The sequence below is a fragment of the Vicugna pacos genome, chromosome 8 (assembly GCF_048564905.1).
Source record: "Vicugna pacos chromosome 8, VicPac4, whole genome shotgun sequence".
Classification (NCBI taxonomy): Eukaryota; Metazoa; Chordata; class Mammalia; order Artiodactyla; family Camelidae; genus Vicugna; species Vicugna pacos.
In genome coordinates, this window is record NC_132994.1 from 49,253,952 (window position 1) to 49,271,455 (window position 17,504).

The 17,504-nt window shown below is 38.6% G+C and overlaps 1 protein-coding gene across 1 annotated transcript in view; it reads left to right on the forward strand.

Annotated features, from left to right (window-relative positions):
- LAMA2 (laminin subunit alpha 2) overlaps positions 1-16,391 on the forward strand; it is a 518,385-nt gene extending 501,994 nt beyond the window's left edge. Inside the window, exons 58-64 of the mRNA XM_072965855.1 lie at positions 5,454-5,566; positions 5,864-6,053; positions 7,962-8,117; positions 9,607-9,760; positions 12,402-12,532; positions 14,438-14,660; positions 16,016-16,391. Coding sequence (XP_072821956.1) covers positions 5,454-5,566; positions 5,864-6,053; positions 7,962-8,117; positions 9,607-9,760; positions 12,402-12,532; positions 14,438-14,660; positions 16,016-16,173 — 1,125 coding nt within the window. The 3' untranslated portion in view covers positions 16,174-16,391. The remainder of the gene's footprint in view (positions 1-5,453; positions 5,567-5,863; positions 6,054-7,961; positions 8,118-9,606; positions 9,761-12,401; positions 12,533-14,437; positions 14,661-16,015) is intronic.
- Positions 16,392-17,504: the final 1,113 nt, after the last annotated feature.

Below are 17,504 nucleotides of genomic sequence, written 5' to 3' on the forward strand. Positions count from 1 at the left end.
GCTGTAGCCCACCTACCTTCACTCAGAGAACTCAGGGGGTTCACTGAGTATCTTACTTGTCCTCTCAAATTAAGAAAACCCACTGAAAAATGTGAAGGATATCTACCTCCGAGGATTATCATGGAATAAATTGTATGTTGTATGCAAAGCACCCAGCATCACACCTGCCCCATGGTAACACTCCATCATTCTTTTAAGGGGACTTAGAAAGGTTAGTTTAACCTTTCATACTTTTAGGAGAAGAGCAAGTGCTGGAAAAAAGGGGGTGAGCATTCCATTTTAAACTACCTCCAACATGATACGGTTATTATCTCTCGGGTCTCCCATTATATTCAATTCTCACCATTTTCTTTTCTTTTTCTAAGTCAGAATTCAGAATCTTAAGGAGAGAGGATACAGCTCAGTGGTAGAGTACACGCTTAGCATGCACGAGGTCCTGGGTTCAATCCCCAGTACCACCATTAAGTGAATGAATGAATGAATGAATGAATGAATAAACGTAATTACCTCCCCCCAAGACAAATTTTAAAAAATTTTTAAAGAGTCTTAAGAACTTATTTAAGAATTAAAACTTACACGTTATTTCCTGGCGTGGGAGCTGCCTTTCTGTGCGTCCCGGATTTGTTCTAGCACAGTTGACAAAGAACCCTCTCCTAGTCTCAATTCCCTTCATTTTCTTCTTTACGTCATCACACCTCTCCGCACCAGCAACTTACAGCATGAAGATGATATTCACTCTACTCTAGGGAAGTTTAAGAGTATCTTGAGAAAGCCCTGCCCTGTGAAATGGATTATGTCAATCCTATTATTAATACATGCCAGAACATCATAGATCAGAGAGCGTATTTTACGCATATTATCTCATTTGATAGTGTGGTAGCCTAGCTTCTCTTTAGCATTCTCTCCTACTTGTTGGCCCACTTAGAGCTGGATAGCTGAAAAAAACATTTCTACATATCATATTTGGGGATATTTCTCCTGGAGGATGGCAGAGGTTAAGAGTAGATAAGCATATCAACTTCTGGTATTACAGAAAGTTGTCAAAATGTGACACGTTCTCTCCTGGTATACACACTGTTTATACCAAGTCTTTACAACCAGCATGGCCTGTGTGGATTTGTATACAATGAGCTGGCTGCATTTTTTTTTTTACCTGAAGTTTATTGGAAAGTTGAATTGTAAATTTCAAGTTTCAAAGTGAATTTCAACTGTGAATTTCAATTTCAAAGTTTAAAATGTGAACACTAAGAAAAGCAGTAGAAACAGCCATGAAGAGTCCCTGAGCTGTTCAAAACTCTTGGCGAGATGGGGAAAAGAAGTGGGCAGAGCAGGAAAGACTAGAGCAGAAAAAATATATACCTACAGCAATTTTAATGCTGTGACTTTAAAAGCTAAGTTCAGTCCTGGCCAAAAGATAAATCAATTGGATACTGATATGTATTTAAAGGGGAAACATACATTTCCACACTACAAAGAATCATTGCTCAGGCATTAGTGTGTAAACGTTACTGCAAATGCCCACTATTTACCGAAAGAGTTTATGTGCAGGGAGTTTACATAATTCAGTTTCTCAAGTTGAATAGGGATTTTATATTTCAGAACATTAAAGTCAGTGCCATAAAAAGTATCTTTTGCTTAGTATTCATCCCTAAAAAAGAGCATCATGAAGAAGCATCCAACTTCACAGATGTCATTTTAGCCCACATTTGTGAGAGGATTATTGACTCATGAAAAAAGAAAATGATGTGATTTTTAATTAATTTTTGTTGAAGTATAGTTGATTTACAATATTTTATTATTTTCAGGTGTACAGCCTAGTGAATCCAGTATTTTTGCAGACTATACTCCAATGATGCAGTTTTTGTATCATTCATCATTTGGTGCTTTCAAGAACAAAGATGCCAGGTTTTGATCAATGCAATTTAAGTCTCTACTCTGCACCAGTTTAAAGTCAAGGAATGCTTATCCACTTATCATATGCCATCCTGAATCTAATAACTCATTTCCAAATGTCAGCCAACAACCAGCAGTCAGAAATGACCACAGCTTTATTCTGATCTGAAATTAATCGAGTGACAGTATGAGGCTGAAAATGTTAAGCTCCGTCACTAATCTGCAGTACTGCCCACTTGCCTAAATGTGGCCCAAGCGTGGCTTCCTTCAGAATCCTCGCCAACCGCATCCCTGCTCTAGCCAACAGGTGCATCGCCACGTTTAGACTGCCCACCCAAGTCTTGTCTGCCCACCCCTTGTCACCTGCTGAGCAGAGACATGAAGCCAGCACATCCTGTCCTTTCCTATCATTTCCCCCACATATGTACCCGTAGTACTTTAGAGAGTCCCCACAAGGTGGCAGGATTGTAACATGCAGAGATTGACGAGCCTCGACTTGAGACCCTGTTTGTATTAGTGTTGCTTTAACGTGTTACAGAGATCCGTGATGATCAGTGTTTCCAGATAAAACAGGTCAAGTATCACGTCCATAAAGATGATGCTTCCCCTCAAGCTCGCACTGGCTTGGAGGCAGAAGATTCATCTTGCAACGACCATTCTTTAAAGATTTCTTAAAATTATCTCATTAGAGGACCCTTCCTCTTAGCTTAGATTTCTGTAGGAAGCAGGGTTGAAAATATCTTAATGAGGACATCATTTTATTCTTGTGAAAACCTCAGGGTACTTTCTCTTGCGTCTCACATGTTCCTTCTTAAAAATTGGTATTAGAAGGAAAAAAGACCTTTGAGCGGGAGGGTGAGCAGATCCACCCTCTGAGGGGTGTGAGGGAGGAGGAAGAGGAGGTACAAGATGCAAACCCACTAGGTATGTTAGGCTGGGTTTCAGATTCACCCTCAGGAAAATGATGCAAGGCAGACGCAATCCAGTCCTGTCTCCGTTTGACCAAGTGTAAAGAGAGATCTGGATTTGCACCAGAAACATGGCCAGATTAGAGACTGTTGAGAATTGTCTTCCCATTTAAATCCTAAAGTCGATACACGTAAAATCCTCTTACACTGACTCTTCTCAGTCCTCTTCCAAACACTGATTTTATAAAGGAAGGTGATGGATGTTTTATTAAAGCAATATTCATAATCTCCATCCCGGTGCAAACCGATGACAGTAAACATCAACTCGGATGCCCTTAAAGAACAATGGACTTACGTAACGGCTTTATACTTTGAGGTTACCTAATAGAGTGACCCCTTTGTTATCACTCTCATCTCTAAAATTGGCCAACCTGAGAACACTGCTTTATTAACCACTGCTTCTTGAGATCCACCTGTTGCAAAAGGGAGGCAGGAGTCTCTTCAGAAAGTGCCCTTCTTCCTAAATTTCAAGTGGGTAAATCATGTGATGCTTCTTAACAGGACACTTAACAGAGTCAAAGGTTTTCTGAAATAATGTAAGCAGGGCCTTTTTCATCTAGAAAATCTAATAATAGGTGGTAGAGCTGCAGACCAGTGTTGGAAACCACGTGGCCAGTCCACTAGTGAGCAAGTGTGTTCAGTCCATGATGCCCAAAACATATAAAGACAGAAACACTCCACGACAAATAACGGCTACCAATAAAATACCTAGCCTTTACAATTGCCACTTTGAGAGTTAAAAATTACATTAGAATTAGAAAAGTTATTTTATATTAACATCTACATGTAGCCACTAGACAATGGTAACAGGAACAGGGAAATAACCTGCTGCTGGTTTTCTTTTAGGCTACACGTTAGAGTTCCCTAATTCCTCCACATCCAAGGACCTTTTCAATCTCTCAGTTTTCAGAGCTGAGGGTTTAGAGATGTTTTCGCTAAATTTCGCCCCTGATGGACTTCCAGCCCGTCGGATTTTCTTCGAGATTTCTGAGGAGGACTGTAGGCTAGTTATGTTTGTTGTGATGGTCCTCTCTACAGGAAATATTGTGAGAGGCTGATAAAGGATCCCAATTCTATTAATAGCATCATTGAAGGCTGAGACAATAAGCTACCCCAGCCTTTGCATTTGGGGCCTTTTTGCAGGCCATGTAATGGGAAAGGTGCTACATGTTGATTACAAGAGAGGCCCATTCAGCTGTGTGAATAAATAGCATTTTCCTGTTCTACCCACTGGGTTTTTGCATATCTGTGTGAATTTCAGCCACAGTCTGCTCTTGGTAACTGACCATCTCCTGGGAAGCCAGAAGGGAAATACTTCCATAAAGGCCAATTTTACAGCATTTCAAAACACTTAAAGCCTTTTACCTGCTGTGGCAGAGTGCTCCATTTGACTAAGCTCAAGAAAAAGGAGGGCAAGGCTTTTCCTCATCAAGTAAACATTTCCTGTGTGCTGATGAGTCATCTCCAAGGTATGCTGTTTGGGAAGAACATTCTGCATCAAAAGCCTGCCTTGGGCTGTTTGAGAACCTCTGCTGAGTCAGCGCTCATGGGGGCAGTGGCCCAGCCAGAGCTATTAAGCACAGATCTTTAAAAACAGATGTATGGTTGAGAGTGTGCAGGTTATTTATTTTCTCATGTGCTTTGTGTTCTAAAAGCCTTCCCAAGCAGCCTGACCATGGAGCTATTGTGTGAAAATAAAGAACAGGGAAGGGAATTAATGGCTTTGGTCAGCTGAGGAGCCTTGATTATCTATTGAGCTGAGGGTGACAATAGCCAAATAAGGTCCACCCAGCCAGGACTGAATGTATAATTTGCAGGGCCCCTTGTTCAAAAATAATTAAGAATTTCAAGATGGTGACAGCAGAGCATTCAGCTCAGTGACTGCACAGGTAGCATGCCTCTGAAGCTGGCCCTACACTGAGCTCTTCCTTGTAAGCACCCTAGGAAGTTGATCTTTGAACAGTGGCAGTTAAAATGGTGAATGGTGGGTTACATTAAAAAGTGTGCGGGGTTGCTTAGCAACGGGCAAAGGGCCTGAATGGGCTGACTTGCGAGTTGAGATACACCATCTTGAAAGTCAAAATTCACGGAAACCTCCTAGTAGATAATTTTCAAGAAAAAGTAATCCAGTGGGGGAGAGAAATGGGGAGGGCAAGAAGGAACACATTTTTCTACTCTTATCACCCAGTGGTGAGCTTGTCATTTTCCCTCTTCCATATTCTAACACTATAACTCTTCATAAGTGAAGTGGAAGTGAGAAGGAAATTCTGGTTTTCTCAGAAATATAAACAATAGTTTTCCTTAAAAAATAATGAAAACACAAATTAATCAATGACTATTTTTGAGCACATTCATTTGATAATTCAAGGGTACAGTATAAGAAAACGGATTCATGTCCGTTGAACATTTAATAGTAAGTACCTATTATGTAATAGAATACAGAGATGAATAAGAGTTTTCATTTCTGAGGAACTCAAACAAGATTATGTGAGAACATTAAACTAAAATGTAAGAAGCCATTAAACAGCAGCGTTACATTTTTAAAGAATGGAGTCCATAATCTCCTCTTCTTCTTTCCTTGGTATTTTACAGGGTCCTTGTGCTGCAGAATCAGAACCAGCTCTCCTGATAGGGAGCAAACAGTTTGGGCTCTCGAGAAACAGTCACATTGCAATCGCATTTGATGACACCAAAGTTAAAAACCGGTATGTATCATTCTGAGATATTAGACAAAAACTGATACATGGAAGTGCTGAGTATTTGCAATTATTCAAGTTGAATCAACTACATTTATTAATAAATTCACTGAGTACAGTAAAGAATAGAATTATATTCATCTGAGCCTGAGAAGCACAGTTTAGGAAATCAGCAGACCTTTAAAGTTGTTGTCTTGGAAAAGGTCTTGCTGTCCTTTATGAAAAAGCCCCCATGATCAGTCACTCTGTCTTGGCACAAGAACGCGCTTATTCTTCTATTTTACTTTGCATGCTTTTGTTTCACAGTCTCACGATTGAATTTGAAGTGCGAACCGAAGCCGACTCAGGCTTGCTCTTTTACATGGCTCGGATCAATCATGCTGATTTTGCTACAGTTCAGCTGAGAAATGGATTGCCCTACTTCAGTTACGACTTGGGAAGTGGTAACACCAGCACCATGATCCCCACCAAAATCAATGATGGCCAGTGGCACAAGGTAATAGTCTACAGGATGTTGGCAGTGCCCTACAAGGGCATTCTCCTGGTGCCAGTACTGTTTGCCAGTGCAGACACTGACTCTGGTGCTATTGGAATATGGCCCAGGAGTACCGTATACAACTGCCCAACCTTGGAAAATGTGAAATCAGACCTGGATAACTTTATATTTGACCCCTTACATGCCTCATCATGGAACTGCAAGATTCCATCATTACTATGCAGCTGTGGTTCCCAAATATCTGTCCACAAGCTAGGGCCAGGCAACTGAAGATGTTTTCAATGCCCCAATTATTATTATTGTGGGACAATGGAGCATGTTCATCATAAAGCTCTATGGATTCAATTTAAAGAAATAATATTTATTCTGAGATTCTATTTTCCTTTAGTACTTTTGGGGTACTAAAATGGCCTCTCTTTTATGAAATAATATTTGACAAACTTAAAAGCTGGCAATACTAAAATGGACCCTGAGGCTACCCGCCTCCCCCCACAACCCACCCCATACCAGTCTGAGCACACCCAGAATCTGGGAATCTGCTACATCGTGTTTAAAGGCCTGTAGGGTATCATTTCCACAAACAGTCATTTGGAATGACTTTTAAAATGTTGGCCTTACACCCAGAAGCTGGTGCTGTTATGGGCACAGAAGGCTCATTTGCCAGCTTACTGTCCTCTTTGGCATGCCTGTAAATAGATAATATACTGCCTGATTAAAACGAAAACTCAGAATTCGTCTCTGTGCCTGTGGTGGCCTATTAAGTAAAGCTTCCCTAGGTGGACCAATGAAATGTTTAATTTTTAGAGTAAGATATTATTAGATATTGGATTTTATACATTCACGTACTTGGACTTGTCATATCATCTAGAAAGCCAAGGAACCTGAAAAAATATAATAAAAATGCAAAGTCAAACAATTTGTTATCTGGAAATAAGAAATTTTATAGGGAGCTTATGACTAGCAAATACCGGTATTTCTGAAGGAGCCATCATTAAGATTTATTCTGATCTCTAGCTAATAGAATAATAAATATGACACTTGAGAAAAAGACATATTGTTGGGCTACAGTGAGGCTGGGATTAGGAAAGATAGTTTAAATACTCTAGTCAAATTAAGGAGGGATTTTATTTGGAAAAATTGTTTCCGAAACCAGAATATATGTGTAAAATAAGGTCTTAAATTACTCTAATGCTGAAGTCGATTGGTTTTTAAACCGTTATGGTACTCCAGCATTTCACGGGGTTACTTACTCCTTTTGCTAAATTCAGACTCAAGGATTTTATGTTCAAGCTAGTCTTCCCACCCCTTATTTCACTCTGCCCAGAAGATAACTCACTCCACTGCAGTAATTTCAGCACCAGGCGGCTTTCCATCTTCCTGCCTGACTTTGGACTAATCAGCTGCTGCAGAGACAGCAGTGCAGGCTGGATGCGCTGCCCTTCCTTCAGTTTTGCCCGAGAAGTGCCTGTTAAGCAGAGGAATGTAGCATATCTGAAATTGTGTTGGGAAGACCAGGCTTTGCTCAATCAAACTAATGCACTTTTAAAATTGGACATGAAGTTTTGCAGCCCACTTAATTCATGACAGGGCTCTCAATCTGCAAGTTTCCTTACAAGTGTACCTCTGGATCCATATGCTCACTTGGCAACTATGGAAGAGTCTTCAATCTAAAACTCACTCAGGAAGGTTTTGTACTCTTTTGGAAGTGGTGCTAATGGAAAAGACAGACTTTGAGATATTCTGCAAATAGTTTTAATTTCACTTATATTATGGATTTAGCATTGATTAGGCACTCTGTAAGTTATTTCACGTTTTCTTAAGGAATATCCTAAAAGTTCTTATGTCTTATACTCTGTATATTTGAAATTTATCTATGATTGGTATTAATGACTCCTCTTCTTTTGGTAGATTAAGATTATGCGAATTAAGCAGGAAGGAATTATTGATGTAGATGGTGCCTCCAACAGAACCATCAGTCCCAAGAAAGCTGATATTCTGGACGTTGTGGGGATGCTGTATGTTGGCGGCCTACCCATTAACTACACAACCCGAAGAATTGGTCCAGTAAGTGTCGAGTGTGTTTCTTTGTGGCCTAAATGGCTGCCTGAGTCATGTATGTATCTTGAATAATTAGGTCCCATTGGCACATGACCACTTACAGGTGAATAGGCAATCATGTTTTCTGAGAAGTGACTGATTTTCTAGACAGATTTGACTATGGGAGGCAATATTACAAAACAGAATGTGGACCCTGGAGCCAGACTCCCTGGGTTTGAATACCTGCTTAACTGTTAACAAGCTGTGTGATCTTGAGTAAGTTACTTAGTTTTTCTTTGACAAAGTTCCCTCTTTGGTAAAACAGAGTAATAATAACGCCAAACAAGCAAGCTTGCTGGAAAGACTAAATGAGGTAATAAATTTAAAGTGCTTGGAAGAGTACCAAGTGTACAGAAAGCCCTGGACAACAAGGAAGATGATAACGATGATGCTGACGGCATTGTTTCAAGATGAGAGATTTTAGCGACTGTTGAGAGATGAGGTATTTAGAGTACAGTTATCTGATACTGAATTCAGAATTTAAAGTCTTCACCAATTTTGTAAATCGATATTCACAAAATAATTTTTTGTCAGACCACGTGTCTTGGTTTACTTTGGGAAGCATTCTTTTAAGAATGCTTTTTAAGGAGCTCCTTTAATGCTCCTTTTAAGGAGCACAGGAGATTAGTGTTTTTGGAAAATGCACTACATGCAAGTGTGGTCTGTTTCAGTGCTCAAATTAGAACACATGACGATGTAGAGTTGTTCTTCATCAAAGACGTGTGTTCATGATGGTTGCAGTTCTCAGTATTTGGCTCCCCTCATGAATGATCAGTATTACTTTCCTCTCATAGCTGTTGGATAAGCTACCTAGGCCAATCAAAGTGAGGGTCTCTGAACTGACAGTGGCAAGAGTGATTAACTTGCATCCCTTAAATCAGATGAAATAGCACGAAGCAGAGTATGATTGTTTGATTTCTAAAGTCTCTAAACTTCACAGGTTTCACGCAGACTTTCTGGTTTTTACGTGTATGTGCATTTTCATAGGAACGTGTCGAGAGCTTTCATTAGATTTTCATAAGGAAGAAGCACTGAACCAAACCTAATTACCTTTTCAAGTAGAATTTGAACATAAATTATGAAAAAAATGCATATGTAGTAAGGTTAATAAACTATCACTAGAAACATGGAATGGAAACATGAGACTAATTAAAACTTATGATATCCATATGGAGTCCATAGCTCTGTCAAACCAGTGGTCCCACTAGAGAGGGTGTGCAGGATTTAGAATATCAAAGCAGCCATATTCCAGGCTAGATGCATCCCAGTCGAGAAGCACAACCCAGATTCTGCACCCATGCTGTGAAGCCTGCAGTGATAGCGCTAATCCAGGCAGTTTTGGAGATGCTTCGGACAATGGGCTGATGATTACATATATAGAGCATCCTGCAAATTCCACATACAGGCAAACTTCTGCCAAAACATGATGTGTGCTTCTTCTGACTTGAATATTTAGGTGACCTATAGCATTGATGGCTGCATCAGGAATCTTCAGATGGCAGAAGCCCCTGCTGATCTTGAACAGCCAACCTCCAGCTACCATGTTGGGACGTGTTTTGCAAATGCTCAAAAAGGAACATATTTTGATGGAACAGGTTTTGCCAAAGCAGGTGAGGTGCTTCCATGTCCCTTCTGTTGAATATTAACTAGGTACAAATATTGACTTCTTGCCTATGTGGGAAAATAAAAATCCCTGGGGTCCAAACTAGTATCCTTGATTTAAACCAGAAATACAAACTCATAGAAGTAATAAAAACTACCTCTTAAAGATTAATGAATTAATCTGATTCTGATAAGAATAGAAGAAATAAAGTAATAGGCTATTTGGAGAGTCTTCTATTTCCTACCCTGGAGATCAATAATAGTAAAATAAGGCAATTCTGCAAGAAGGTTCATGTTTCTATTATGTAATGTGTCTACTTTCCAGTTTTCCTTGTCTACCTTTCTGGAGATAAGATAGTAGTATTTTTCTTTCTTCCTCTCTTCAGTTCCTTGAAAGGTTCTGTCCCATGCTCTCCTCTCCCACACACAGCACATGAATCCTGGTACCCATTTCTTGTTGATGGTGATGATGACTGTCCCTTTTCCCTGACTTTCTTTAAGTATCTCCCTCTTTCCAGTGAACATTTCCAGGGCAGGTCTGGATCACTGATAGTGAATGTACAATTTGGAAATAAAAATATAAAATAACTTGTACATAATGACAAAAAAATGACATTAACATACTTAAGATAGATTCAGTCCAGTGTTAGAAAAAAATTAATGAGTACATAATATGTAGAAGTTAACATGGGAAACAAAAATTTAAAAAGTGTCATTTCTTCCTTCAAGAATCTACCATCAGTAGATAAGATTCTGTATGCTCAGAAATCACAAGAAGGCAAGTAAAAATAACTAAAAACTATGGAAGACATACAAGCAAGGTTCTGTGGATATTTAAAGAAAAGATTAATTTGGGTTGGAGAAATCAGGAAAGCTTTTATGGAGGTATTGACATTTGAGCTAGGGTTTAAAAGATGAGTTGAGCACTCGCATGCAAAGGTTATCAGAAATGGAAGAGCGGGGCCCTCCAACAGAGTGTAAATGGGAAATTTCATTTGTGCAGAAACAGAAAACAGAGAAACACAGGATATGTTAAATATTGAAACATTGGAGGTTCTGTTGAACCCCAAATTCCATTCCCCAAGTCCAAAGCTTTGCTCGAGTTTTCTGCAAATTCACTGGTGGCTAGCATACACTTGGTCAGATCTGATGGCCACCTTCTGTTTCAGCCTCTGCAGTTAATAGATTGACTGGCCCTCCTGCCTGAGTTCTGGATCAGACTGGACCAGAAAATTAGCAACTTCTCCGGTTACCAGTAACTCCTGCCATCACGTCAACACACAGTGTAATATAATCTGTATAGGACTTGGGTGGTCAGAGGAGGTTACTGGAAAACATACAACTTCAGTTTAAGCCTCTGACATCTTTGTCTTTAAAAGCTTTCCAGCTCCCCAGTTTCTGGGGTCTGAATGGCTCTTCACTCCCCTTGTCCTCCACTCAGCTGCTTCATGTTATTCCTCTCTTTTCCTTATTTCTTCCTTTCAAGAGCAGAAGCAAAATCTTTATGTTTAATTTTGCAAAACAATTCAGCTTCTTCTACCCTATATTCTTTTTTTGTATATATATATATATTTTTTTTAATTGTAGTCAGTTTGCACTGTTTTGTCAATTTCTGATGTACAGCATAATGCTTCAGTTACACATGAACAAATACATATTTGTTCTCATAGTCATTTTCATCATAAGTTACTATAAGATATTGAATATAGCTCCCTGTGCAATACAGTATGAACTTGTTGTTTATCTATTTTATATATATTAATTAGTTTCTGCAAACCTCGAACTTAAAATCTGCTCTCAACCCACCTTTGCCCATCCAAACCCATGAAGGTTCTCAGTAGGAAAAAGAAGTCTTTCACAAAGCAGGTGCCTCCCTTCATTGGAGATAGTTGTGGTTACACATCGCATGTGTTTCTTGCTTAATAAATAGGAGACTTGGAGAAAATGTCTGTGAGTTTCTCCCTAGTACTTCATGCAGATGGTGTAGTCTAGCCTGATCTTAATGAGTCACTTTGTTCTAAGAGGCATGTCTTAAATACTTGCTTAGAGATTAGGTAAACCAATGAGTCAAATATGGATAATTATACAGAAAAGATTTAGTTTAGTGAACTAGAAAAGTCTGTTTATGTCCCAGAATCTTCTCCTTCAAAATTGTATTTGCAATTCCTTTCTTTATTAATAAAAATGTTTGGGGACATTTGAGCCCTTTCAGGTCTTCGCGGTACCACTGACAGTGTCCTGGTAAAATTTTACTGAATAGTCATTGAAATGCGTGACTTAAGTCAACAGCTGTGAGATTTTTTGAGTGAATCTCAGTGTGTGTTCATTCATTCATTTATTCAACAAATACATATTAAACCTCCGTTATGTACCAGATGCTTTGGTAAGCACAGGAATAAAAAGATGAGCAATACAAAGTCCTTGCCCTCACAGAACTTCCATTCTAGGAAGGAAGGCAGCCAAGAAAATAAGCAATATCGATGAAGTGTATTATATGATTCGATGGTGGAAGTATAGGCAGTATGACAGTCTGGAACTTATAATCGACTAACATGTGAATTAAAAACTAGTAACAATTGCATTGTACAAATTTGAATTAACAATCCCTAAACTCTATTTCACAATTAAAAAACAAACTTTGCTTTACAGTTGATGGGTTCAAAGTGGGATTGGACCTTCTTGTAGAATTTGAATTCCGCACAACTAGGACCACTGGAGTTCTTCTGGGAGTCAGCAGCCAAAAAATGGATGGAATGGGCATTGAGATGATTGATGAAAAGGTGAGCATCATCGATCTTAATATTTATGATCTCTTCGTGATATTGTTGTTTACGTATAGAAAGCTCTATTTTGAAGCTTTGCTCTATTCTTTGTTGGGAGAAAGCGAACCTTGTATCTTTTTATCCTTCTGGATTTTCTCAATTCTTGTGTGTTTTCAGCACACTTGTTCTGTAGACCAGTGTAAACTATAAATGTGCTAATTCTATGATAAGCCAGTTGTACTGACTAATAATGGACTAAGTAGTTTAGATCTCAAGCTCTTACTGTGTTGCTAAAAGCACACTGTTACTCTGCTCCTTATGAATACATAGTCTATGCAGCTATCAATTCCAGTGGGGAAAAAAAGGAGAGGGCGTGGATTGCCTAAAATCAGTTTTTGCCTCTTATAACAGGGTGGGCCCCTTTCAGAAGTCAAGATGGCTAGCTGCCATGTTGGTTTCTCCATTTTTATTTAAAAGTATCCATATACAATTTCAAAATAGAACAAATTTATAATAAAGTGATATTAGTAGCGTATCAAACATTGTGTCAATTTTCTCACAAAGGATAATCTAATTCTAACCATCACTTTAGTCCCTGCTTGCCTGTCACCAGCAACCTACGGTGAGATGACCAGTTTTTATGTACTTTGCTCTATACAAAATGGGGAAAAGCAAGAAATTTCTTAAGTTTCCTATCTGGCTGTTCAATCGGAATCATACTCAACTCTGTTTACATTTTGCTTGTAGGGTACTGTTGCCTCCCAAGAAGAAAAACCACCTATTGATCTAAAATACACCTTCCTTTTCCCCTCTTCTCAGCCTTCAAACTGTCCACAAAGGCAGTAAAGCAGAAAGATCCAGGAGCACAGAGGCAAAAAGGGAGAACAAATAAGTAACACTTAATAGAGATTTTCAAAACATTTTCACTGCATCTTGTCGAGGGAAGCTTCATTTTTCACCTGCTTGTAACCAGGGTTCTTAGCAACTTACCAGGGTATCAAGTTGCATCACAATGCATACGAATTTCTCACCAAGCTCCTTTTATGTGCACAATTCTGTTATTACGAATTCCACCCAATATAGTAAAATCTTAACTAATATTTACATCACTGTACAGTTTACAAGCTTTTCACCTATTTGCTTGCACTCTTAATCTTCTTTTTAAAACCCCAATTTCTTTTCTATTACCTTGTCAAATGTTTTGCCAGACTGACTGTTTTTAATGTTTCAATATGTTTCTTTTCTTCATCAGCTTCAGAAGAATTCTGTCATCTCAAATTTCAGGCACCCTTCCATGTTACTAAAAACAGATTTTTCCCATTTTGACAAGAACTCCCAATCTAAGTTCTTTATTGTTAAGAATTTAACTGGTCTTCTGGCTCTAAGTCTTTGGTGCCTATGACATGAAGCTTGCCCCAGAATGTAATTTATGTAACTTTCAACCCTATATATAAAATAGACTCCATGTAGGAAGAAATATATAATTAAAACATCAAAAGTTTAAATTAAAAAAAAAAACAACCTTTAAAATGAATTCGTAAACCAGCTCCCTAAGAACTCCCACACTCTAATAAGATCTGTGATAGGAATTTTTCCCTGTATATACTATTTCCTTCTTTGTCACCTGCCCTCAAATTGGGTTTCACATTTTCTAAAAGCAGAATTATTTGTTACCAGTCTCACACATCTTACCTATTGCTCCCAACAACATTCAATGGCAAAGAGTGACCCTGTGACCCTGGTCATTAAATTTGTGTTTTAATTCCTGTCAAATTTTTTAAAAATGTAGTATGCCTCAGTTATGTTCATTTCAAACGATTCCAGCCAATGTCCATCCTAAAGACCTGACAGTTTCTACTGTGTGAACCACCATGTTATCCTTCTAACGAAACCGCTGTGAGTGTTCAATTTCCTACTTTCCAGCTTATGTTTCATGTGGACAATGGCGCCGGCCAGTTCACTGCTGTCTATGATGCTGGAATACCAGGGCGTTTGTGTGATGGGCGGTGGCATAAAGTCATGGCCAGAAAGATCAAACACCACCTTGAGCTGACAGTAGATGGGAACCAGGTGGAAGCCCAGAGCCCAAATCCAGCATCTACATCAGCTGATACAAATGACCCCGTGTTTGTCGGAGGGTTCCCAGGTGAGTGTTGCCTACCCCAGCAAGAGTGTCTTTGCTCTGTTGTGTTAGTGGTTTTGAACACATTTATATTCTGTAAATATGTCCAAGGATGAATACTTGCTTCTTAGCTTTAGAATCTGCTCCCATAAATAACACCTTACCTGACATTTCTAGTGTGTAAAATGAGCCTTTTACTTACATAAACCACATGGGACTGAACTTTTCATGATAGCCTCCAAATTTCATTCATGGGGAGATGGAGGCTAGAGGAAATTGGCTTATAAAAAGATATTAGGCATTTAGCAGCAATCAGGGCCAGAATTGGTATTCTTTCTGATTTTTAAAAAGTTAATATACCAGAGGAATCATAAAATGTTATGGAACTTATTTCCTCAAGTTCTGGAAATCATTGGGTTAAACATAGCTAATTTCCCCCTTATGCTGTTATAGAGTTTATATTTATATTACAAGAAACCCAAGTAATAAATCTGTATTCAAAAATCCCTCTCCAGCACATTAAATACAGCATATGAACCACATAGAGTTACCTAAAGTGCTCATAAGCAAGAGTGCCCAACTTGATGAGAAATAAGCTAAGTGCCTCTTAATAAATACTGTAGTAACACAGACTCCTGGAATGGTCTTTCAGTATTTTGGCAAGAGAAACTTTTGTCCCCATTTATATAGAGCTCCTCTCCTTAACAAAACGAGCAAAATATATATTCAGCAGCAGTTGATGTAGGAAAAGCTATAGAAGTAATGGGAACCAGTTCTGAATTCCTCTTTCCAAAGTTGCTCCTGGGTTTTTGAAAATACTTACTCCACTTCAATTAGGATAAACCCCAAGGTTTTACGAAGGAGATAATGTACCTCTCCATTCACAGTCTACAAAATGGGATCTTAGTTAGCACCTAGTAGGCCTGCTAGTAGAAGGGACTGTCTCAATAAGAGAAGGAATGTGATTGAGTTCTCAACCAATTTCACCTTTTGGGATTTATTTTTACAAAGTAATAAAGTCACCATTAAAAGTCAGTGTCCTAATTCAGTACTTCAAGTATTTGATCAATTGCTTTGGTTCATTAAATAACATTTAATAATTTTAAGTCACAACTGGAAACTAGTTCCTTCGTAACCAAATTCTTTGTTTGATGTCTCCAAATGGATAATTGTAGATATCGCCATATTTCATAATGCAGAACCATAAAAAAGTTGATATTTCTCTACAAATTTAACTGTTAGTAAACCTAAGAACATAATCACTAACTTTACATAAAATAGTCTTCCAATTGCATCTTAAGCTAACAGCTGACTTTGAAACAAGCTCTTAACAGAGCAGCTGCATTTGAAAACTGAGCCCTCTCTGCTGTGCTTTTCAGATGGCCTCAACCAGTTTGGCCTGACAACCAACATTCGTTTCCGAGGTTGCATCCGATCCCTCAGGCTCACCAAAGGCACGGGCAAGCCACTGGAGGTGAATTTTGCCAAGGCCCTGGAACTGAGGGGTGTTCAACCTGTGTCATGCCCAGCCAACTAATAAAAAATAAGTTCAGCCCCCAAGAAGGGCCCTCCAAAACAAGTATATCAAGTAAAACAAATATATTTTATCTATGTATGTTATGAAAACTAATTTGTGCATGTATATTGAATTCTTGCTGTATTCCGATGGTGCTAATTCAGATCCCAGACTGAATTTTAATTCAAGTTTTTTTCTCCAGTCCATGAATATTAAATCAGTTATTGCATTCTAAATAATTGCTTGTTTTGTGTGATTTTAAAGATAAAAGGCAACTGACCATAAATTGTCGACTTTGCAACTGGAGTCATCTCAAGAAAAGCTCAGATGTAATTTGTGAAGGCAACATTTTTTTTAACTAGTGCCTGTTAATACTTTTATCATCCTTTTTCCATGTATATCAGCTTGGGCTTTCTGTCCAGGCCATTGAAAACAACAGTGGATTTGGCATGTGTAATTGGGAGGAAATCAGCTCCCTCACTCCCTGTGTTTGTAAAAGCATTAGCAGATCATTTCCCTGGTCCAGGTTCATTATTAGAGGGTTTAACTAGCCATATGAATGAATACCTTTTTATGCTGAAGGTAGAGTATAGATCAGATTCAAGCCAGAGAGCTTAATTACTTGATTTTCTTGTTTGATGATGATTTATAGGCTTTGGGGAGATACCAGAAACAAGCTATAGAATGACAATTAAGTACACATTTGATACTGCAGTATTGAGGCTCTGGGCTCTTTAAGTTTTCAGTGACTATCCCAGTCTATACACTTGAAGGAATAATGCTGAAATGTGCTTTTTACTTAACAGGAAACAGTAAACCAGAAACTTAAAGAGTATACATCATTGGGTCTTTTGAGTTGCAATTTAACCTAAAAAATCCATTTCCTAAAAAAAAATTCTGATTTTTTTCCTTCTTTTACCCACTATTTCAATCATCTTCAAAGGGACCTGTGAGAGGACAAGCCTAGATTTTATTCATAAACTTAAGAAGGAAACGTTTCATTTGTCATCTTCAGTAGAAATAGTTGTAAGTAGTCTAATAATGCAAATAATTTAAAGGAACAGATTTTCCTCACAGTGGTAATTTCTGCAAAAGAAAAATAGTCATCTCTGATAATGCTCTCCACAGGGGAAAGAGAGGTGCTGTTTCTAAACGAGGAGGTAGCTAACACAATCTTATTATTTTATCATTGGCTGGTTGCTTGACACAGTCTGTCCACACAACTTCATTCCAGAGCAGGCGATTCTCAGCCATGGCTCCATTTTGGAGTTACCTGGCAGGGAGTCTGGTAGCCTGAGCATAAGGATTTTAAAAAAGCTTCCCAGGCAATTCTGAAGTGCCATTGGGATTGA